The 23,911-nt window shown below is 39.5% G+C and overlaps 1 protein-coding gene across 3 annotated transcripts in view; it reads left to right on the top strand.

The window, feature by feature from the left end:
• Positions 1–23,911, top strand: part of PEAK1 (pseudopodium enriched atypical kinase 1) — a 222,092-nt gene that overhangs the window by 168,365 nt on the left and 29,816 nt on the right. For 2 of the 3 annotated variants that reach the window (XM_081150939.1, XM_081150941.1), the window contains one exon: positions 12,440–13,185. The exons of the other annotated variant lie outside the window; for it this stretch is intronic. In XM_081150939.1, the coding sequence (XP_081007065.1) occupies positions 12,440–13,185 (746 nt within the window). The remainder of the gene's footprint in view (positions 1–12,439; positions 13,186–23,911) is intronic. 3 annotated transcript variants of the gene reach the window in all.

The following is a 23,911-nucleotide window of genomic DNA, read 5'->3' on the forward strand; positions in this document are numbered from 1 at the left end:
GGTCACCTCTTTGCTATTTCTGAGCTTTAGTTTTCTCATCTGCTTTGTAGGACTGATGGTGAAAGGAGTATGTGGTACATAAAAGTGCTTAATAATTGTGAAATTCCTTTATTTCTCCCCCAGAATATACTGTTGCTTTCTCCTTTAAATATGTCTGATGTCCTAGTCATAAAATGTAGAATAACATGGAAATAATTTAAATGCTTATTAGGAACATTGAATAAGCAGAACAACAAAATATAAGTCCAAAGTGTTGTTGGGCTTCCTGCACAACTGTTGACTAAGGGTGTGAAACATACAGGATACAAGACTCCAGGGTGGATAACAGGGACCAGAGGAGAAATGACAAATAATAGTAACAAAGCTGACAGATCCAGTCCCCCAAGGTCTCCTAATTATAGCAAAACAAAGACACATGGTTTGGATTTGTGTTGTAGTTCCCACATTTCTTAGATATTTCTGAAAACTATTAAGTTAAAAGAAAAGAAAAGGCTCCATTGGTATATGCCTGATTACCCTACTTCAGAATCTCCCATAGACCTCTCCCCTGAGGTGGTAGCCTCATTACTGCACTGTGGTTAAATAAGAGCTGTTGTGATTCAACCATTCCCACCAAAAGCCTCTGACTAATGTGAATACATTTTTTCTTTATACTTAGAGGTTACTCTCCAGGGCTAATTTAGATACCCTTTTTCTTGTTCTTAACATAAATAAACTGTATTTTGTCTATAACTGAATTATTAGATTCTAGAGCTGTACTATCCAATATGGTCAGTAACCACTATCAACATCTTGTTACTTACACTTAAATTTATTAAAATGTAAATAAAAATTCAGTTCCTCAGTCTCATTTCAGCAACATTTCAGTAGCTACATATATGTGTAGCTAATAGCTACTGTATTGGACATGCAGATACAGAACATTTTTATTGTGACAACATTCTATCAGACAGCACTACTTTAAGGAATCAGTTATTTTAGGGTATTTATATTGTCTTCTGTGGGAACAAAAATCATACTGGTCTTTATGTACCTTGACAAGTCCTTAAGAAGGTTGCACCTTACACAATGATGGTTTCATTCTGGGTAATGGTAGTATAACACCTTAATGTACCCCAAACTGAATTTAGCAGGGTATCTGCCACCTACAATGATTTCCCAAAGAAGGGATAGGACTTTTTATTTTATTTATTTTATTATTTTTTTTTATTTTTACAGGTGTAGGGAGGGGTGCCAGCTGTGCAGTTGAGGTGGGGGAGACTGGTCCTCTTTCCCAAGCCACACAGTTCATTCACTGTCCAGGTCTCCTCCAAAAGCCTCCCCCCAAAAACAGGCCCCTTAAGTTCACTGCTGGGTGGAGCAAGCAGACCCCCTCTGCAGGACCCGAGTGCAGTAGTATGGCCTCACCATCGGTCCGAGTCTGGACTGGGTACTGTCTAGGCTGGTGCTGTAACAATAGGAGTGCTCTTTGGGAAGGTGGCATCTGGGTCGCCCAGGCGGAATGAATCCCCACCGATTTTTACCACCGAGTGCTACATGGGCTCTTCTTCCCATCTCTGTTGCTCTGGGTTCGGGATCCCTGTGTGGGGTTGAGACCCCCTGCTCCGAGGAGTGGGAGTTTTGCAGCCATAGTATCCCTTTGGCTTCTCAGCCATTACCACGCCAGAATGTGAGGGGCTGTCTGTCCCTTTCCACACCTCTGCCCTTCTTACCAGTCTCTCTGTAGCTTCTTCTGTAAATCCTTGGTTATTATATTTTAGTTCAGCTAGCCTTCAGTTGGTTTTTTTCAAGTTAAAAAAAATGACTGCTCTGTAATTTAGCTGTATATCTAGTTGGGGCAGGGAGCAGGTGTGGGTAGCTTCCACCCACTATGCCTGCATCTTGGAATCTTCAATGATGTTTTTGTTTTGTGTTTTTGTTTTAAATCAAACCTTCAACATTTTCCCCATGTTTCTTATGTCTATCTCAAAATATCCTGAAGAAATATTGCTAATTTTTTTGTGGCACACCTGGCTAGTTTATCAACCTCCTAAAATCAGGAACTTGTAATGACTACCCTGTTGGAAATAAGTTGGTGTTAACTCTCCCTTCCTCATTCTGTAACTGAGTACTCTGTACAATGCTTTTTAGGAAGATCTATCAAGTCTCTTTTTACTAGACAGATTTCTGGGTTGTTCCTCTTTCTGTGTGCCTACTAACCTAGCACCTTATCTAAAACACACAGTAGGTGCTAAGAGCATGTTTGAACGAATGAGCCGAAAATGATATTTGCATTTGACTTTATAAGATTCCAAGGTTAGGGAAATCTATCTCTCCTCAGCACAATTCATGTAGGAAAATTTCAAGGCCTAGTTAATGTGTTCCATTAATCAGCTGGCTTTTTTTTTTTCTAATATGAGGCTTAATCCAGGGGGTTTTATGTAAGCCATGCCTCAGTTTTCTTTTGCACGTCCACATATCTTGTCTTATTTATCTGGAGTATCTCCTGCTCACTTCAAACACTGAAAGTCTTCTGCCTCCAGCATGTCCTCTGGCAGTGTACTGATTGTCAGTGTTAAAATTTAAGGGATGGGTATACTTAAAAGAATGTCATTACATTGCCCTAGCCAGTTTGGCTCAGTGGCTAAATTGTTGGCACTTGGACTGAAGAGTCCCAGGTTTGATTCCAGCCAAGGGCATGTACCTCAGTGACAGGCTCAGTCCCCGGCCCTGGTCAGGGCTCGTGCAGGAGACAACCAATTGATATATCTCTCTCACATCAGTATTTCTCTCCCTCTCTCTCTCTCTACCACTCTCTCCGAAAAGCAATGGAAAAATATCCTCTGGTGAGGATTAAAAAAATAATAAAATAACACAAAGTATGTTATTACATTGCTGGCCTTGATGTTGGAATAATAGCATCATAAATAGCAGCTTTAAAACAACCATTCTGAAGAAAACATTACCATTTGTTCATTTTCTCAATAAATAATTATTGAGGAACTTCTGTGGCCAGACATTATCCCATACAATGTAAAGTCAGTGATTTGAACCAAAGATTAAAGATTTGCACATTTTTAGATGATCTGGGTGTTAAAAAAAACTGCGATTGATAGCTTTGAACATTTGTTTTAGCATTTGTTGTAATTCCTAAAAAATGTAATTATTTCTATTTAAAAAGAAAACATAGTCCTCATCTTAAATTAGCTGCATTCACATTTAAAAATAGTTTTCCATATGCTAGAATTAGTTGGCAGAGTGCAGTATTCAAATTACAGATAAACTTATCCCGAATAAATAATGTCTGTCCTTAGAGAGGTTTTCACTAATGAGATCTTACAAAAACTGAGTTTGTCAGCTGCTTCACCATTGACATTCTTTAAAGTAGCCTTTGTATCTCTTTATTTGAGGTTAAGCCCAAAGTGATTTTTGGAGCTCAGTTTTGTTTTATTATTTGGCATAAAGTTGATGGTTTGCCAGTTGGTACTTACATTTGCCTGTGGTAGGTCCCAGCATAGTAATAATGCCCAGGTAGATAAGGACTCTTCCTTCTAGGCTGCTGCTGCCTGCTGCCAGGGGATGATAAAGTGAAAGTGAGCACTAGGTTGAGCCAGGGAGAGGCTACTCACTTCACAAGGCTTGTGCACAGTAGTGGTGTGTGGCATCTATATTTATAAACTCCAGTATTATTTCCCAGTTTCAAGATGATCATCTTTTCTTTTGTCGTCTCTTTTCCCATTCTTATCTATATTACTTGTCACAAGCCCTGGGGGGAAAAATAGGGATAAGGATTGAAATTGCAATTTAAGTAGAAAGATATATTCCATTTATTTTGGCTTTAATGCTTTCATTCAGCAAAGATTTTTTTTTAATCCTCAGTCTAGGATATGTCCATTAATTTGAGAGAGAGAAGTGAGAGAACATTGATCTGTTGCCTTCTGTACATGCCCCAACCAGGGATCAAACCCACAACCTAGGTATTCGCCCTGACCAGGAATTGAACCCACAACTTTTGGTATATGGGATGACACTTCAACCAACTGAGCCACCTGGCCACGGATCAGCAAACATTTTTTGAACACCAACAATCTATTGGGAACCAGCTGAGGCACTGGAAAAAGCATTGCTATCTTCAAGGACTCCTGGTCTTTGGGAAGGACAGACATGTGGTTGGATTCTTAGGAGCCCATGTGATAGATGCTTGTGATACAGATATTTAAAGGTTTAATGAAAGCCTCTGCCTTGAGGAGTGTATGAGAGGGTTACTAAGGTTTTGAGTAGAGTTTGAAAGAACAGTAGTTGTTTACCAGCTTATAAGCAAGGGAGAACATTCCAGGTAAAGGAAAGAGTATATACAAAAGTCCTGGAGCTTGATAGAGAAGTGAATGTTCAATTTACTACAGGTGATTAATTTGGGGTAGTTTAAGTACAGAATGAAAGGGGCAGTGTTGGGAAAATGAGACAGTGAAAAAGCAAGGCTAGATCATAAATGACATGTATATATCACAATGAGTGTACCTTACCTATAGGAACTAGAGAGCTACTGATGAGTTGTCATTTATGATCCTGATCATGTGCCATAAAATATTTTTAGCCCTAGCTGGTGTGGCTCAGTTGGCTGGGTGTTATCCCATGCACTGAAAGGTTGCTGGTTTGATTCCTGGTCAGGGCAGACACCCAGGTTACAGGCTGGATCCCCACTAGGGGGTGTACAGGAGGCAGCCAGTGGATCGATGTTCCCCTCTCACATTGATGTTTCTCTCTCTCTCTCAAAATCAATAAACTATTTTTTAAAAAGATTTTTAAAAGATCATTCTGGGTACCTATGGGATGATCAGAGGCAGGGAGACTGACCAGGAACCCATGATGTTCCTGTCTTATTGGAATAAAGAGCTAATTATATTTATTAGCATACTGCTTTCATTCAAGTGGGTCAGTAATAGTGTCTGTGATGTAGTTATTGTTTTGAGTTTTTCAATATGCAGTCATCTTTAAAATGTTGATCTTTAGAAATAATATTTTTCTTAATTTCATTTTATTATACCAGTCTTATAGTTTTGTTTGTTTTTATTTTGTCTTATTTTGTTAGTTAATACTCACCCAAGGATGCTTTTTCCATTGCTTTTCAGAGAGAAAGTGAAAGAGAGGGAGGAAGAGGGAGAGAGGGAGAGAGAGAAACATCAGTGTGAGAGACACACTTCGATTGGTTGCCTCCTGCACCCGCCCCAACTAGGGGCAGGGAACAAACCTGCAACTGAGGTATGTGCCCTTGACTGGGAATCAAACCCATGACTTTGGTGCATAGGCCAGCACTCTAACCACTGAACCACACCTGCCAGGGCCAGTCCTGTAAGTTTTAAGAGACTTACATTAATTTTTTTCCTTCTGAGGTGTTTTAAACACACTCTTGGCTTCTTCGAAGTAGAGTCATTAAATTATTCCCTTTTAACCCAGTTTTCATCATTTGCTTTTCAGAACATGGTATAGGGCCTTATCTGTAACTCCAAGGGCATTTTTAAGGGGGGAGAAAGTAAAGAGAGAGTATGGAGAAAAGTAAGGTTTGAGTGTGGTTTAGTCAAACATGGTTGTCCCAAAGAACTTTTTTAGTCTATCTTAAGGCAAATTTAGAATGCAGTCAATTTTTTTTTCTTTTTAAAGAGCTGGTATGCCACAAAAATGTAGAGTATGAGATGTTATATCAGGCCTGTGGAAAGCTGAGCTTGAGAGGAATGTACAGGATTAAAAATTTAAAATAAAAACAGCTAAGATAACAAGCTTTTAAAACATTGACCCAGATGACTGGAATTTAGTTAGGAGAACTCGTCTTTTTTGGAGGAAAAAATAAATAAAAGCACAAAACACTGTTAGACTTGGGAGAATGACTTTACCTACTTGCAAGGACTGTGGGATGCTCATGGTATCATTTGGAATGTAAAATCTTCTGGTTTCCATGTAGAAATCTCCTTAGCTCCCAGATCATATCCCATTGTTTGGGAAAAGAAGCACCATTAATTGTCTTTATTTCCTTGCTTCCTTGGCTGCCCATTTTCATTTTGGAATAATGACCAGCTCTGTTCTCTGTCCTTCAGCCTGGCAGCCATTTACTGCATATTTGCTGTGTATTTCACCCCATGCCAGGTTCTGAAAGAATGTAAAAAAAACAACAACACCACACACACCAAAAACACACACATATACACATTATAAAAGGCTAAAAATTCTATAATAGAGCAAGAAGTGTTAAGAGGAAGAGGTGATGGCTCCCAATTTGGAGTTGGAGAGTAGAGAGTAGAACTTCATGGAGAAGGGCCATTTGAGCTTGGCTTAGAACAGAACACCTTTACTAAGACAGAGATGTAAAATAAAAATATGGAGCATATTAAAAGAACAGGAAGTGAGTGATTTGTTTGGGAGGGTTGTGAGAAATAGTGGTAGATAAGACTGAAAGCCTTGACCAACTTGCTGAGGAGTTTGGACTTCATTCTGTAGTGCTGGAAAGTGCACAATCAGCCCTCTTCCACCTCTTCTGATACTCACTGAAGAGCTGCTGCTGGTGATAGACCTTAACCTTGTCTCACTGCCAGTTCTGAGGTAATAAAAATAAAAGCACTTTTGGAATCCTCCATTCCTTCCATGTTTTTTGTTTGTTTTAAATTGGAGAAATGGGTAGAAAATGGCACCCCATAAAGGCTCTTCTAAGGTCCACACTGGAAGGGGGAGGAATAGGTTCATATTTTTAGTTTTCTCCCCTTCCTTCCTTCCTCCCTCCCTCCCTCCCTCCCTCCCTCCCTCCCTCCCTCCCTCCCTCCCTCCCTCCCTCCCTCCCTCCCTCCCTCCCTCCCTCCCTTCCTTCCTTCCTTCCTCCGTCCCTCCCTTCCTTCCTTTCCCCTTTCAACCAGACCTTTGCTTGATGTCCTGGGTATACAAATGAGAGAAAATCTCTGCCCTCAATGAGCAAACCTGTAGGGAATTCAGACAGAGACACAGTAAAGTGTTTAGTATTCATAGGATGTATCTGAGGTGTCTCATGGAAGAGGTCAATTTTGGGGAGTGGAGTAAGAAACACTTCTCAGAGGCAGAACAGTTGAAGATGGAGGAGAGGGAAGCCATTCCTGGAAGAGGGTCAACATGAGCACAGACACAGACAGAGCATGAAGTAGCCAAAAGTACTGGAGAAACTGCAAGCAGTTTTTCTCTCTCTCCTACAAGAGAAAGAGGTACAACCAGGGCTAGGTCATGAAAGACTTGCAAAGAAAATTCTGTCTTTCGGATGAAGTTCAAATTTTCAAGGACATTTAAAAAATTGATTTTAGAGAGAGAGGAAGAGGGGAGAGAGAGACATCGGTTTGTTGCCCCGCTTATTTATGCATTCATTCCTTGATTCTTGTATGTTCCCTGGCCGGGGATCGGATCTGCAACCCTAGTGTATCAGGAGGACACTAACCAACTGAGCTACCCAGCCAGGGCCAAGGACAATTTTTAAATTAGAGGACTGCCATGATCAACTTTGTTGTTTGAAAAAGAAATATCTCTAATGGCTAGTTTGGTAAAGGAAGCAAAACTGGAGAGAGTGGTAATAGGAGATTGTCACAGTAATCAGACAAGGACAATAAGGAGGCGCTGGTGTAGTTCACTGCTTCTGACCTTTACTACATTTCATCTCTGAAAGTCTGGGTCACCTACTGGAAAGTAAAGGTTTATTATAAAGCATATTTCTGTCATCTTGTAAGTAAAATATGGTTTTGACTTCTCACATTAACTGGTTCAAAATAGGGCTGGGTTGGCTCTGGGAGGGAGTCCTCACCATCACAAGAAGAGTTAAGTAAATGCTAAGCCCTTGGATCCTTGGTAATATTAAGAACACAGAGGAATGGGAAGATGTGACTGAAAACTGAATTTACGGTGGATTCTAAGAATGGACCGTTGATTTGCTTTATTGAGATATAATTTATATACCATAAAATTTACCAATTTAGAGTTTACAATTTAGTGAGTTTTAGTATATGTTTCTCTCTCATCTCATTGATGTTTCTATCTCTCTATCCCTCTCCTTTCCTCTCTGTCTAAAATAAAAAAAAACACCTTATTTAAAAAAAAAAAAACATTTAAAAAAAATAATTTTAAAGCCATCACCAGTATCTAATTCTAGAACATTCCATCACCGTAAACCAAAACTCACCAACAATCACTGCATTTTTATTCTCCCCTTCCCCCAACCCCTGACAACCACTAATCTACTCTGTCTCTGTATTTATATATTTTTGAACATTTCATGTAAGTGGAATCATATGATAAGCGGTCTTTTATGACTTGCTTCTCTTACTTGCATAATATTTATAAGGTTCATACTGGTTGTAGCATATATTAGTACTTCATTTCTTTTATGGCTGGATAATACTCAGTTGTATGACTAGACTACAATTTGTTTATACATTCATCAGTTGATGGACATTTGGGTTGTTTCCACTTTGGGGCTGTTATATGAATCTTGTTGCTATGAACATTTGTGTATAAATTTTAGATTTCCACTAGCAATGTATGAGAGTTTGAGTTTCTCCATATTTTCACCAACACTTGTCCATCTTTTTTATTATAATTAGTTTAGTAGATGTGAAGTGGGGTTCTCTTGGTTTTGGTTTGCATTAACCTAATGAGTAATGATGAGCATCTTTTCCCGTGTGCTTATTGGCCATTTGTATATCTCCTTTGGAGAAATGTCTATGTAAATCCTTTACCCACTTTTAATGGGTTATTATCTTTTTAAAAAAATATATATCTGTATTGATTTCAGAAAGAGGAAAGGAGAGGGGGAGAGAGAGATAGAAACATCAATGATGAGAGAGTCATTGATCGGCTGCCTCCTGCAAGCCCCCGACTGGGGATCGAGCCCGCAACCCGGGCATGTGCCCTGACCAGGAATCAAACCCCAATCGCCTGGATCCTAGGTTGATGCTCAACTGCTGAGCCACGCCCGGCTGGACTTCATTATCTTTTTATTGTAAGAGTTATTTGTAAATTCTGAATAGAGGTCTCTTCAGATATATAATTTGCACATTTTTTCTCCCATTCTATGGGTTGTCTTTTCATTTTCTTGAAATTGTCCTTTGACACAGAGAAGTTTTTAATTTGATGAATTCTAATTTAATTTTTGTTTTGTTGCTTTTGCTTTAGATGTCATATCTAAGAAACCATTGCCTAACCTAAGGTTAAAAAGATTTATGTTTTTTTCTAAGAATTTTCTATTTTTGGCTCTTAGATTTAGATCTTTGATACATTTTGAGTTAATTTTTATGTATAGTATGAGGTAGAAGTTAGCTTTATTCTTTTGCATATGGATATCCAGTTGTCCCAGCACCATTTGGTGAAAAGACTATTCCCTGATCAGGCGTGGCTCAGCGGTTGAGCGTCGACCTAGGATCCAGGCAATTGGGGTTTGATTCCTGGTCAGGTCACATGCCCGGGTTGCGGGCTCGATCCCCAGTCGGGGGCTTGCAGGAGGCAGCCGATCAATGATTCTCTCATCATTGGTGTTTCTCTCTCTCTCTCCCCCTCTCCTTTCCTCTCTCTGAAATCAATTAAGATATAATTTTTTTAAAAAGTCATTTTGGAGCAAAAAGGGTAGGTAATTACTGTTTTTTAAAAATCAATTAAAATTATACCTAATTTTTGTCCGATCGGCAAAATATTTATACTTTTGGTATGCCACAAAATTTTAGTAATTAGTTTATGCGTGCCATGAGATGAAAAAGGTTGAAAATTGCTGGTGTATAGTCCTTTTTATATGTTGCTGGATTCAGTTTGCTAGTATTTCATGAGGATTTTTGTGTCTATATTCATAAGAGATATTAGTCTCTAGTTTTCTTGTAATGTGTTTGTCTGTTTTTTGGTGTGTAGGTGATATTGACCACATAGATTTCAAGTTAGGAAGTGTTCTTCCCCTTATGTTTTTTGGAAGAGTTTGTGAAGGATTGGTTTTAATACTTCTTTAAATGTTTGGTAGAATTCATTAATGTAGCCATATGGACCTGGGCTTTTCTTTTTGGGAATTTTTAAAATTGCTAATTCAGTGTCGTTTCGTGTTCTAGGCACCTATACAAATTTACCATTTTTCTCTTTCAGCCCTATTTATCCCTTTAATTGTTCAAGAAATATTTATTGAGCATCTGTAATATCCTGACCCTGTTCTTGACATAAGATACAACAATAAATAAAACAAACACCCTGGCCTTTTTAGAGCTTAGCATTCTCATGTTCTTCCTCTTATTCTCATGCTGTCTATATATACATATTTTTGTTTATATTTATATGTAACATAGCTCTAATCCTTGTTTAAAAAATTGCTACATGCCATTGGTGGAGAAATGGGGTCTTTAGGGTTGCTATATACAGGGTGGGGCAAAGATAGGTTTATAGTTGTTTGTATGGAAAATAATACAATGATTAATAAATAATAATATTAGAATAAACTCTGTTTTGCATACTCACAACTCTAAACCTATTTTTGCCCCACCCTGTATATTGTCATAGCTTGTATAAACTCTTAGGTATTCTTGAGCAGAGCTATATGCAAGGGAAGTGGAATATATTGTTATTACAATCACAGTTTATATTGGTGCTTACCCTTGGCATTGCTACAAGGACATATTTTTAATTAAATAAACCACCATTTTAGTTCATTATCATCCTCAGGACTATCGGTGCCTTCTATTCTGTCTGATCATCAGCAGGAACATGTGTTAGTTTCCTAAGACTACTATAACAAACTACCACAAGCTGGGTCACTCAAAACAAGAGGAATTTATTCTCACAATTCTGAAGGCTAGGAGTCTGAAATCAAGGTGTTAGCAAGGCCATGCTACCTCTGGGACTCAGGGTAAAATCTTCTTTATCTCTACCTAGCATCTTGTGGTGGCCATCAATCCTTGGAGTTCTTGGCTTGCAGCTGCACATTACTCCAATCTCTGCCTCTGTCATCACATGGTGTTCTCCCTGTCCTCATGTATCGTTTTGCTTTACAAGGACACCAGTCATACTGGATTGGGGCCCACCCTAATGACCTCATCTTAATTTGATTACCTCTAAAAGGGCTCTATTTCCAAATAAGGTCACATTCACAGGTACCAGGGGTTAGGATTTCAACATATTTTGGGAGAGGGACATAATTCAACCCGTAATTGAGCACTGTTCTCTAATTGTGAGATATTAGGTTGAGGCCTCAGTAACATTACTGATTTTAATACCTTTTATAAAAGTTTCATGGTATATTTCTCTGTCTTTAAAAAAATAATGCTCCCTGTCCCATATAACGTAAAGTCCTGAGGTGTCATTGATCACACACGTGTGTTTTATCTTCTTCTAAGCATAAATACTGGAAAGGAAGCAGAGATGATTGGTTCTATAACTAGGGCTTTCAGAGATGTTCAGAAGTAACATCTCTCAAATCACAGTTTATGTGCCCCCCAACCCCCCAAAAATAAAACAGAATTGCATAAGAGTGTGTGGCCCTAGCTGGTTTGGCTGAGTGGTTAGAGCATCAGCCCACAGACTGAAGGGTTCCGGGTTCAATTCCGGCTAAGGGCATGTACCTCGGTTACAGACTCATTCCCCTGCCCCAGCTGATGCACAAGCAGGAGCCACCAATTGATGTGTCTCTTTCACATCTCTCTCTCTCTCTCTCTCTCTGTCTGTCTCTGTCTCTCTCTCTCTCTCACACACATACACACACACACACTCCCCCTCTCTCTCTCTTCTCTCTGAAAAGTCTTGGGTGAGGGTTTTTAAAAAAAGAGTGTGTGAATGATATTTGGAACAGCTGTTGATTGCTTATATATAACATAATCACAGGAATCTTATACAAAGACTGGTTTAAGCAGTGCCAGCATCCATCTCTGTAGTGTAATAAAAGAACATGGTTTATGAAATTGTATTGGTATGTGTTAGACTGAAAATAACAAGTGCTGTGCAGAATACAAGGTAACTTTGGAACAAAGTTAAAAGAACAGAATAGTATCTTCTGAGCATTAGCCTAGTGGTCTCATTGCTAGTTTCTATTGTTTTTAATAATGCTCCCAAGTATTTTTTTATTCATAAATGCTATTATCTCTACTCTGTCACAACACAATTATTTTAGTGTCTGTGACTCCTTAGTATTCTAGTGTGGTAAATACAGCACTTTTGGGGTCAGGAGTGGAGAATCTGGATTCCTTTTTGAAAACAAAGCCCATTACCCTGTTCCTCTAGCACAGAAATACTGAGACATTGTTCACGTGTATTGCTCCCACCAAATGTTGAGCCCTGCCTTTAATATTTAACTATCTGTTCGTTGGTTGTTTTCTTCTATCATTTTGAATTAAGGCATTGACTTCTTACATTATTATGGCCATCTTCTTTTTGCTTAAGTTTCAATTATGTAACAATAATGAAAACTTTATTCTTTTTTCTTTCTTTTAAAACAATTCAGGGCAATCTAGAGCAGCTATGATACCTCCCAAGCATCCACGGCAGCCTAAGGGGGCTTTGGATGATGCCATTGCCTTTGGTGGGAAAACAGACGAAGAAGCACCTAATGCTTCCCAAACTAAACCACCCCCACTGCCAAAGAAAATGATCATGCGAGCCAACACAGAACCAATCTCCAAAGACCTCCAAAAATCCATGGAAACTAATCTTTGTGTCATGGCTAATCCCACCTATGATATTGATCCCAACTGGGATGCCAGCAGTGCTGGCTCTTCTATCAGTTATGAACTCAAGGGACTGGACATTGAGTCTTATGACTCCTTGGAGAGGCCTTTGCATAAGGAGCAACCTATCCCCTCAGCAGCAAACAGCACCTCCAACTTAACCACTCTCAGTATTAAGGATAGATTTTCCAACAGCATGGAGTCCCTGTCCAGTCGACGTGGTCCCTCTTGGAGACAGGGCCAAGGCATCCGGAAGCCACAGAGACATGCACTTTATCGAGGACTTGAGAATTGGGAAGAAGTGGTGGGAAAAATCCGAAGCCTTCATACAGATGCCTTAAAGAAGTTGGCTATTAAATGTGAAGACCTCTTCATGGCTGGGCAGAAAGACAAACTCCGTTTTGGCGTGGACAGCTGGTCAGACTTCAGGCTAACCAGTGACAAGCCATGTTGTGAGGCCGGTGATGCAGTTTACTACACAGCTTCATATGCAAAAGATCCACTTAATAGTTATGCAGTCAAGGTAAGAAAAGAAGTCTGATTTTAATCTTATCCAACACACTGTTGTTGGGATGGGCTTATTATTCTCTCTTCATTCCTCCATTCAGCAAAAAGGTTTTGCGCATCTACCTCACACCAGATATTGTAAGAAGCTGGGGCCTTATTTCTGTAGAGAAGTAAACAGACATGTAGAGGCAGATTTACAACACAGGATACTGAGTGCTAAGATGAAGGTAAACACCATTCTTGGGAGTTTAGAAGAACCTTAACCCAGACTCTAAAGGTCAAAGAAGTCTTGAAGTAGGTAATCCTTGAACTGTGATTGTTTGCAAAGGCTGCTGTACAAATGAGGTCTGTTGTTATGTCCCTTCCACTTCATGTTTCTTTATTCTCTAGCAAATAAGAGACCCTTGTGTTTCCCTGCTCTGTAACTCCTCTGCTTCTTCGAGAAATATTTTTATAGAGGAGGATAACCAATATTTGTTAATGTGCCAGGAACTGTGTTAGTGTTATAATCTAATCTTCACATCAACTTTATGAGGTTAGGGTCTTTTTTCCATTTGACAGATGAGAATAAAGCTCAGAAAGATGAGCTAATTTGCTTAGGGTCACACAACTAGAAATTACTAGAGCTGGTATTTAAATACCAATCTCTCTGACTCCACAGCCTACACTTTTTCCATTATGTCACCTAATAATTTCTCAAATGTATATTCCCCATTCCAGACAACTCACTTTTTTAAAGGGCTAAAACTCAACATCAAGAATTTTGGTCCAATTGCATTCACTGTAACAGTAAGTTGTAGGTCTTATCAATGTAATAAATTAAGCATGGTCTTTGCTGTCCAAAAGATCTGGATTCAGATCCTGGCTCTGTCACTTAGTAGTTTTACCACAAGTTGCTACTCTGAGTCTCAACTTCCTTACCTTTAAAAAGGGATAATAATGGTATCTATAGTACTGTTTGGCTAAAAGAGAACAAAATGTCCAAGTACTCATTTCTTTCACTGTCCCTTAGTTTCTTCCAGTGTTACTTTAAGAGAGTAACAGTAGTGAGCCTCAGTTTCCTCCTCTTTCAGATGTTTACAGTGATAATACATCTACTTTGTGGGACTGAGGTTAGTGGCAAGTTAGATAATGCATATGAGAGTTTTTAAAAACACAAAGCTCTATATAAACTCAGGGTAAGGTTCTCCATTCCTGCAGTTCCTTTTTAATAATTCTATACACTGGATCAAAACCAATTAGCATACCCAAATGACTTCTGTGTGTTAATTTGGCTTAGAAAGACCAAATGGTGTCTTAATAAAATTAATGAATAAGTTAAACTACTGGCCTTACCTGTCTGTCAGGACAGAATGTACGCCTGGACCAGACCTTTAGCTAGCTGCCATCTGCAGTTGCAGTACCTACACCATAGAATTGTCTAGTGCCACTGGCAGTGTAACTCTGTGCCCCAGCCCACACTGTTTAAACTGAGGGGTAAACTACAGAGAGAGAATCTGCATTCAAGTTAATATATTACTGTTGAATCTGAAAAGGCATTTTGAGATTCTGTGTAGTACTCAAGAGCTGTAATATCAATTAGGTTATGGGGCCTCACCTATCTTGGGCCTTTATTGCTACAATACAAGATCGTCAATGCAAGATGACTACCTGTTTCAGAAAGGAGCATGTGTTATTTCAAAACAATTGAGAATTAGGGCTTGACTAACTTTATATATTATTGCCATTCAGTCTTGTCTCTTTCCCAAATCAAAAATCTGGTATTAATTTCTTTGCTTATAATGATACAAAAGCAATCTCCAAAGAGGTGGCAAGTGGTGAATATATGGGGAGTTGTTGGCATATTTGGGAAAGGATGTCTTACAGTAAATGGTGAATATAAATGTCTCTTTGAAGACCATTTGGGCTTTTCTAAAAGTACCCAATAAATTGTACAACCTTAGAGAAACTACTAGGACACAGTGAGCCCTTCTTTTGCAGAGATAAGCAAAATAGAACTAGCGGGTGGCTCACATAAGCAACTTTTTACTGTTTGTCTTCTTAAGATATTCCTTCCCATACTAATGGATTCTAGAATAGGCTAACAGGTATGGCTATCTTTCTTTTTGAAATTTATTTTTCTGTTACAGTTAATACAATATTTTATTAGTTTCAGGTGTACAACATAATGATTAGACTTTTATATAACTTATAAAGTGATTTTCACTCACTCCTGAGGGTCACACATTGCAAATTGTGGTCCTGCCTGGTGTTACTTACACCAATAGAACGAGACAGTATTTGATAAAGCAAGTCAGAAACTTTATTCTTTGGCCAAGGAATGGAGAAGGATGAATTAAGATCTCTCCTCCCCAAATTGGGGGAATTAGGAAAGTATTAGCGGTTGGGGGTGGGAGAGATAGGTGGGTTTACGGGTAGAGAGTTTTCAGATTTACAAGGCAGCATGTGCAGTTCTTAAATGTGCTTGGAACATACCTAGCTGTACATTTTAAAGCATGCTAATTTTAATGTTAAATCTTCACCCATGGACATGATTTTTAGTATGCTAATGAAGAAAAGTTTGTCCAAAGTTCTCTTGGGAATGGGTTTCAGGTGCCATCTTGGATCTTTCCTGCATAAAGGGGTTTCTCAGTGGAGGTCCTTGGGTTTCTTAACTGATTTCTGCGAGCAGGCTTAGCTAGCCTTGGAATTGGTACCTTTTTTTGAGGAGAGGAGCTCAGCCTGCCATTGTCAGGAGATATGTTGATGAGAATAAGTTACTATAAGTTTAAAGATTAACTAAACGTGGTGGCACAACCGGGTGACATGATCTCCCCAATAAGTCTAGTACTATTATTGACTATATTCCCTATGCTGTATTTTACATCTCTGTGACTATTTTTATAATTGGCAATTTTAGTCCTTTTCACCACTTTTGCCCATTCCCCCAACCACCCTCCCATGTGGCAACCATCAGTTTGTTCTCCTGTGAGTTTGTTTCTGTTTTGTTTGTTCTTATATTTTGTTTTTTTTGGATTCTACATATAAGCAAAACCATATGGTATTTGTCTTTGTCTGCTATATTTCACTTAGCAGAATACCCTCTAGGTCCATGCATGTCATCATTCTTTTTTATGGCTGAGTAATAATCCATTGTATATATGTACCACTTCTTTATCCATTTGTCTATCAGTGGGCACTTGGGTTGCATCTGTATCCTGGCTACTGTAAATAATACTGCAGTGAGCATAGGGATGCATATGTCTTTTTTTTTAATTTAATTTTTGTTTAAAATATTATAGATGTCCCTTTTTCTCCCCAATGATCCGTTCCACCCCGTCCCATCCCCCTCCCCAGTCCCTCTCCACACCATTGTCCGTGTCCTTGGGTTGTGCATATATACATATAAATTCTTTGGTTACTCTCTCCCCCTCCACCCGCCCTCCCTCCTCCCTCCCTCTGACATTCATCAGTCTCATCTATGCTTCCATGTCATTGAATCTATTCTGTTCATCAGTTTACTAAGTTCTTTAGATTCCACGTATAAGCGAGATCATGTGATGTTTGTCTTTCTCTGCCTGGCTTATTTCACTTAGCATAATTTTCTCCAGGTCCATCCATAATGTCCCAAAGGGTACAAGATTCGTCTTCTTTACAGCTGCATAGTATTCCATGGGGTTGAATTAGTATTTTGGATTTCTTCGGATATATACCCAGAAGTGGAATTGCGGGGTCTTACAGCAATTCCTTTTTACTGATTCTATACACCGGATCAAATTTTTAATTTTTTGATGAAATTCCATACTGTTTTTCATAGTGCCTGCACCAGTTTACAATCCCACCAACAGGGAATGAGGATTCTCTTTTCTCCACATCCTCACCAACACTTGCTTTTTGTTAGGTTATTGACAGATGTAAGAAAGGTATAAAACCACCTTTCTCATGGTGGTTTTAATTTGCATTTGCCTGATGATTAGTGACATTGAGCATCTTTTCACATGTCTGTTGGCTGTCTGTATGTCCTCTTTGGAGACGTGTCTATTCATGTACTCAGATTTTTTTTTTTTAATCCTCACCCGAGGATATCTTTTCCATTGCTTTTCAGAGAGAGTGGAAGGGAAAGAGAGTGAGGAGAGAGAGAGAGAGAGAGAGAGAGAGAAACATTGATGTGAGAGAGAGACATCTATTTTTTGCCTCCTGCACAAGCCCCAACCAGGGCCGAGGATCGAGCCTGTAACTGAGGTATGTGCCCTTGGCCAGAATCAAACCTGGGACCCTTCAATCCACAGGCCGATGCTCTAACCACTGAGCAAAACCATCTGGGGCCTCAGCCCATTTTTTAATTGAATAGTTGGGGTTTTTTGGTGTTGAGTTATATGAATTCCTTATAAATTTTGGATATTAACCCCTTATCAGATGTTCATTGGCGAATGTTTCTTGTTCGGTGGGTTGTTTTCATTTTGCTGATGGTTTCCTTTGCTGTGCAAAAACTTTTTAGTTTGATGTAGCCCTATTTGTTAATTTTGTTTTTTGTTTTCCTTGCCCCAGGAGATGTATCAGAAAAAATATTGCTAAGACTAATGTCAAAGAGTTTACTGCCTAAGTTTTCTTCTAGGAGTTTTATGCTTTTGGATCTTACATTTAAGTCTTTAATCCATTTTGAGTTTATTCTTGTATATGATGTAAGAAAGTGGTCTAGTTTTATAGTTTTACATGTATCTGTCTACTTTTCCTGACACCATTTATCGACTAGACTGTCTTTACCTCATTGTATATTCTTGCCTCCTTTGTCATAGATTAATTGACCACATAAGGAATGAGTTTATTTCTAAGCTCTCTTTTCTGTTCCATTTATCTCTTTGTCTGTATTTATGCCAGTACCCTTCTGTTATGAATTCTACAGCCTTGTAGTATACTTTGATATCAGGTAGTGTGTTACCTCCAACTTTGTTCTTCTTTCTCAAGATTGCTGTGGCTATTCAGAGTCTTTTGTGGTTGCATGTAAATTTTTGGAATATTTATTCTAGTTCTTTGAAAAATGCCATTGATATTTTGATAGAAATTGTGTTTAACCTATAGATTGTTTTGGATAATATGGACATTTTAATGATGTTAATTCTTCCTATCCATGAGCACAGTATGTGCTTCCATTTATTTGTATCTTCTTCAATTTCTTTTTTCAGTGTCTTACAATTTTCTGAATACAGGTCTTTTACCTCTTTAGTTAAATTTATTCCTAGATTTTTTTTTTTTATGTACTTGTAAATGGAATTGTTTTCTTAGTTTCCCTTTCTGATAGTTCATTTTTGGTGTATAAAAAATGCAACCATTTCTTTATTTTTTTAAAAAAAATGTTTATTTAATTTTTTAAATTGAATTTACTGGGGTGACATTGGTTAATAAAATTATACAGGTTTCAGGTATACAGTTCTGCAATACATCATCTATATATTGTATTGTGTGTTTACCACTCCAAGTCAAGTCTCCCATGTTTATTTTGTATCCTGCTACTTTACTGAATTTATCAGTTCTAGTATTTTGGGGGGTAATCTTTAGGTTTCTCTATGTCCAGCATCATGTCATCTGCAAATAATGACAGTTTTACTTCTTATTTTCCAATTTGGACGTCCTTTATTTCTTCTTGTCTGATTGCTGTGGCTAAGACTTCAAGTACTATGTTGAATAAGAGTGGTGAATCTCATTGTGGTTTTGATTTGCATTTCCCTGATGATTAATGATGTTGAACATCTTTTCACGTGTCTGTTGGCCCATCTGTATGTCCTTTTTCAAGAAGGGTTTATTCAGGTCCTCGGCCCACTTTATTAACCAAATTATTTTTCTGATGTTGACCTGTATGAGTTCTTTATATATTTTAGGTATCAACCCCTTATCTGATATATATCATTGGCAAATATCTTCTCCCATTCAGTAAGTTGCCTTTTTGGTTTTTTGTGTGTTTGTTTTTTGCAGTGCAAAAACTTTTTAGTTTGATGTAGTCACATTTGTTTATTTTTGCTTTTTTTATCTTTGCTCTAATAGACATATCCCCCCCCAAAAAAAAAAAAAAAAAAAGCTTGCTAAGGTCAGTGTCAAAGAGTTTGTTCAAGGACTTTATTGCTTATGTTTTCTTCTGGAGTTTTATGGTTTCAAGTCTTAAATGTAAGTCTTTGATTCATTTTGAGTTTATTTTTGTATATAGTTTAAGAAAGTGGTCTAGTTTCATTTTTGCATGTATCTGTCCAATTTTCCCAGCACCATTTATTGAAGAATTGTATTTACCCCACTGTATCTATTCTTTCCTCCTTTATCGTAGATTAATTGACTGTGTAGGCATGGATTTATTTCTGGGCTTTCTATTCTGTTCTATTGACTTATGTTCTGTTTTTATGCCAGTATTGTGTTGTTTTGATTATTATAGCTTTTAGTATAATTTGAAACCAGGGAGTGTCATACCCTCAACTTTCTTTCCCCTCAAGATTGTTTTTGGCTATTTGGGTTCTTTTGTGGTTTTATATAAATTTTAGGATTGTTTGTTCTAATTCTGTGAAAAATGCCATTGGTATTCTCATAGGGATAGCATATGGATTGCTTTGAGTAGTATGGACAATTTAATGATATTAATTATTACAATTTATGAGCACCATATATTTTTCTTTTTATAGGTAGACTGTCTCTTGAAGAGACTACTTTAAAATATTGCAAAAGTAAGTCAGTGCTAAAATTTAGCCATTTGAAAGCCAAAGGATACTGTGTCTTAAATACCAAATCCACTGCAGTGATAGAGTACTAAGATCTTTACATTGGAGGTTGTCTTAGTTTGCTCAGGCTGCCATAACAAAATTTATTTTCTCACAGTTGTTTTCTTTTTTTAATCCTCACCCTAGGATATGTTTATTGATTTTTAGAGAGAAAGAGAAAGAAAGGTGGGAAGAGAAAGAAGCATCAATGTGAGAGAAACATTGATCAATTACATGTTCTGACTGGGGATGGAACCTATAATCGTTTTAGTTTATAGAATGACACTTCAACCGAGTCACCTGGCTGGGCTCTCACAGTTCTTAAAGCTGGAAAGTTCATGATCAAGCTTCTGGCTGATTCAGTTTCTAGTGAAAGCTTTCTTTCTGGATTGCAGATGCTGCCTTTTCTGTGTGTCCTCACATGGCTGGGGAAGGGTGTGGGCTTTCTGGTGTCTCTTTTTATAAGGACACTAATTTATATCAAGACTCCACACTTATGACCTCATTTAGCATTAATTACCTTTTTGTAGGCCTTATCTCCAAATAGCACTTTGGCATATGAATTTTGGGAGTTCACAATTCAGTTCATAGTATTCTATCCCTGCTCCCCTCCCCACCAAATTCATGTCCTCATTACATGCAAAAATACATTCAGCCCATCCCAACAGGCCTAAGGGTCTTAACTCACTCCAGTATCAACTCTAAAGTCCCAAGTCTCATATAAATATCATTTAAATCATATATGGGTGAAACTTGAGGTCTGATTCATCCTGAGGCAAATTTCCTCTCCAGCTGTGGACCTGTAAAACCAAAAGAGGTGTGTGCTTCCAAAATACAGTGGTAGGACAGGCATAGGATAGGCGATCCCTTTCTAAAAGGGAGAAATCACAAGGAAGGAAGGGGTAATGGTTCTGTTGTAGGCGGTGGGGACTGCACCAGGTGTCAGACCCATGGGGTCAGACTGGACCTGGGTTCAGCAGCCTCAGTACTTGAGTTCTGCCTAGGAAAGAATTCGGAGCCAAGACCCAAACTATAAAAGAACATTTATTTTTAAAATCACAGAAGTAGGTTCTAGGGGAGGCTTGGCCTCCCCAGAAGAAAGGGGAGGGGGGTCGGAGCGACGGCGGTGGCGGCGGCCCTCTGGCCGGCTAGTGAGGTGATGGCGGCGCCAGCCCCCCGGGCTGGGGCGGCCTCGGGCGGCGCAGGCTGTAGTGGCCCCGGCGGCGGGGGCGCCGGCTCGGGCTCGGGCTCGGGCTCGGGGGCGGGGCGGGGGGGCGGCGGCTGCCCAGCCGGGCGCTGGAGTTGGTGTTCTCCTGCCTGGAGCTGTCCGAGCTGCGGAGCTGCGCCCTGGCACCGCTGCCTGCGCGGCGATGAGAACAGCGAGGTGTGGCGGAGCCTGTGCGCCCCGAGCCTGGCAGAAGAGGCTCTGCGCGGACCTCCTCCGCAGCCTGCCCAGCCGGGAGGCGGGCGAGGGAGCCCGGGCCACGCCGCCACCCCCAGCCGCGCGCCTGCGCACCGCTCTCAGTGCTTCTCATCTCAGCTTCTGAGTCAGGCGCCTCGCTTCACCATCCCGCCTTTCCAGTGCACCAGTCAATACCTTACCTCACTTCTCCCCTCCATAAACATCTTCTCTTTGGACTGAAGTTCTTCTCCTTAACCTACCCCGCTTCCGTGATACACTTTTTAAAGGACCAGATGGATTCGTTTCCATCACTCATTCTACTTTCCACAGTCTTTCCTTTTGAAGACAGACCACCCCTATTGTTGTACCTTCAATCTCTAATCTTATTTTTCTCCATGCCCTTCAAATAGGCTTTATTAGATCTTCCTGCTGCCTTACATCGGTTTTCACCCCCACATTCATCTAACCTTTTCAGAGTTTTTATTTATAATAATTTTTTTCTTTGTTTTCACCCAGGTTCTCTTTAATTCTTTCCACTATGTTTCAGACTTATAAGTGAGTGTGGTCCTAGGCTAAATAAATAAATAAATAAATAAATAAATAAAAATAAAATCACAGAAGCAGAAGTAATTCCTAGAAGAAATGGGCTTAGGAAACAAGTTACAGAGGCAAAGGAAGCGCCCTTGGAGCTTGGGAGTGAGGTAATGGTAACATGCCTGGGGGAAAGGGAAAGGGAGAGAAAGCAGTGTGGGTCCTCCATCCTAAGGGTTTTATGGGTGGAGAGTTTAGGAGAGGCCCCAGGGGAAGATCTCAACAGAGTATTCAGCACTTTTCCATTTGTGTCCTTTTAGGGTCTCTGTCTCTACTGATTGATTGGTGGTGCCAGGTCAGGGGGTCATTGGTCAACACAGATGGTCCTGAGGTCAGCTATGGCTGGTTTTGTTGCTTTTCTGGGCCTCAAGCTGAAATATGAGAGGCCTAGATGTTATCTCTAGGGAGGAAAGGTCAGGGGGTCCAAACCGCATGACCAGCGATATGCTAGGAGAGGAAAGGCCACCCTGGGGCTGAGGTCCCACCCTACAGTTGTACTGTTGCTAAGCACCTGGGGGGCTTTCCTCCCTGGGGACCTTATGTACCTGGCCCATTGTCCTTTCTCTACTCATGTCCGTCTAAGTGCCTACCATAGTTCTAAAATCTAGCAGGGCAGATTTCATCAGATCTTAAGGCTTAAAAATAATCCTCTTTGCTTTGGCTGCTGTGGCTTAGTTGGTTGGGCATCATCCTGTGCATGGAAAGATTGCCAGTTCGATTCCCAATCAGGGCACATGCCTCACATCAGTGTTTCTCTCTCTCTCCCTCTCCCTTCCTCTCTCTCTCAAAAAATTTTTTTTTAATCAATAAATAATTTTTTAAAATTTCTAACAAAAATAATAATCCTCTTTGATTCAAAACTCTGCCCTTCAGACCTATGTGGGTGGCAGCATCACCCCCATAGTCTGCTGGGCATGCTGCTCCTTTGGCTCTTTATAAGGGACTTGACTACACAGGGCTATGTGGGGCCCCACCCACATGGCTCTCTGCCAAGGCACTGGGCAGAGTCATTCTGGCCTTCCATATCTGGAGAGGCACTCCTACCCTTTGAAACCAAGGAGGACACAGGCTTGCCCCAGGACCCATTGTGGTAGTAGCAACCCGATGATCTCTTCAACACCTTCAGGGTCATTCTTCCCTTCCTTGAAGAATAATGCACTTTAACAGCTAAATGGCTCTAGGGTCCATTCCTGTAGAATCCAAGAAGTCCTACAACTTTTCTTCATTGCATTCCACTTTTTCTGTCCCTTTACTTCAAAGTGACAGTGCTTTTGTTGGTGTAATCCCATCTTTATTTGTGACTTCTGCTGAGATGGCTGATTAAATCCATAAGTCACACTCCTGATCTCTGTATCAAATGGTTTTTTCAGCCACACCCCTAGTGTTCTCTTTAGAACAAGCTTTCTTGTTTTCTTTAATATGGATAGACTGAGAATTTTCCAAATCTTCAAATTCTGGTTCCTTTTTGTTGAACAATTCTTTCTTCAATTCTTCTCTCTTTCTTCATTTTACCATAAGCATTTAGAGGAAACAACGTTGCTTAGAAATCGTTCAGCTAAATATCCAATTTCATCACTCACAAAGTTCTACCTTCCACAAAATACTAGAACGCAGTTTAGCCAAGTTTTTTGTCATTATATAAGAAAGATCACCTTTTCTCCACTTTCTAATAACATGTTCCTCATTTCTGTCTGAGACCTTTCCAGAATCACCCTTAATGTTTATATTTCTACCAACAGTCTATCATGCATGTCAAAACTCTTCCATCTTCTACCCAATTACAAAGCTGCTTCTACATTTTGGGGTACTTGTTACAGTGGCACACCACTTCTTATTATCAAAATCTTAATCTTAGTCTGCTCAGACTGCCATAACAAAATACCATAAACTAGAATGCTTAAACAACAGAATTTTATTTTCTCCTAGTCTTGCAGGCTGGGAAGAGGACTCTCTTCTTGGCTTGTAGGCAGCCTGGCTTGAAGACAGCTGTGTCTTCATGTGGGAAATTGAGAGTTACGGTCGGGGAGAGAGTA

Source organism: Miniopterus schreibersii (assembly GCF_964146895.1).
Source record: "Miniopterus schreibersii genome assembly, chromosome: 1".
In the NCBI taxonomy this organism is placed as follows: domain Eukaryota; kingdom Metazoa; phylum Chordata; class Mammalia; order Chiroptera; family Miniopteridae; genus Miniopterus; species Miniopterus schreibersii.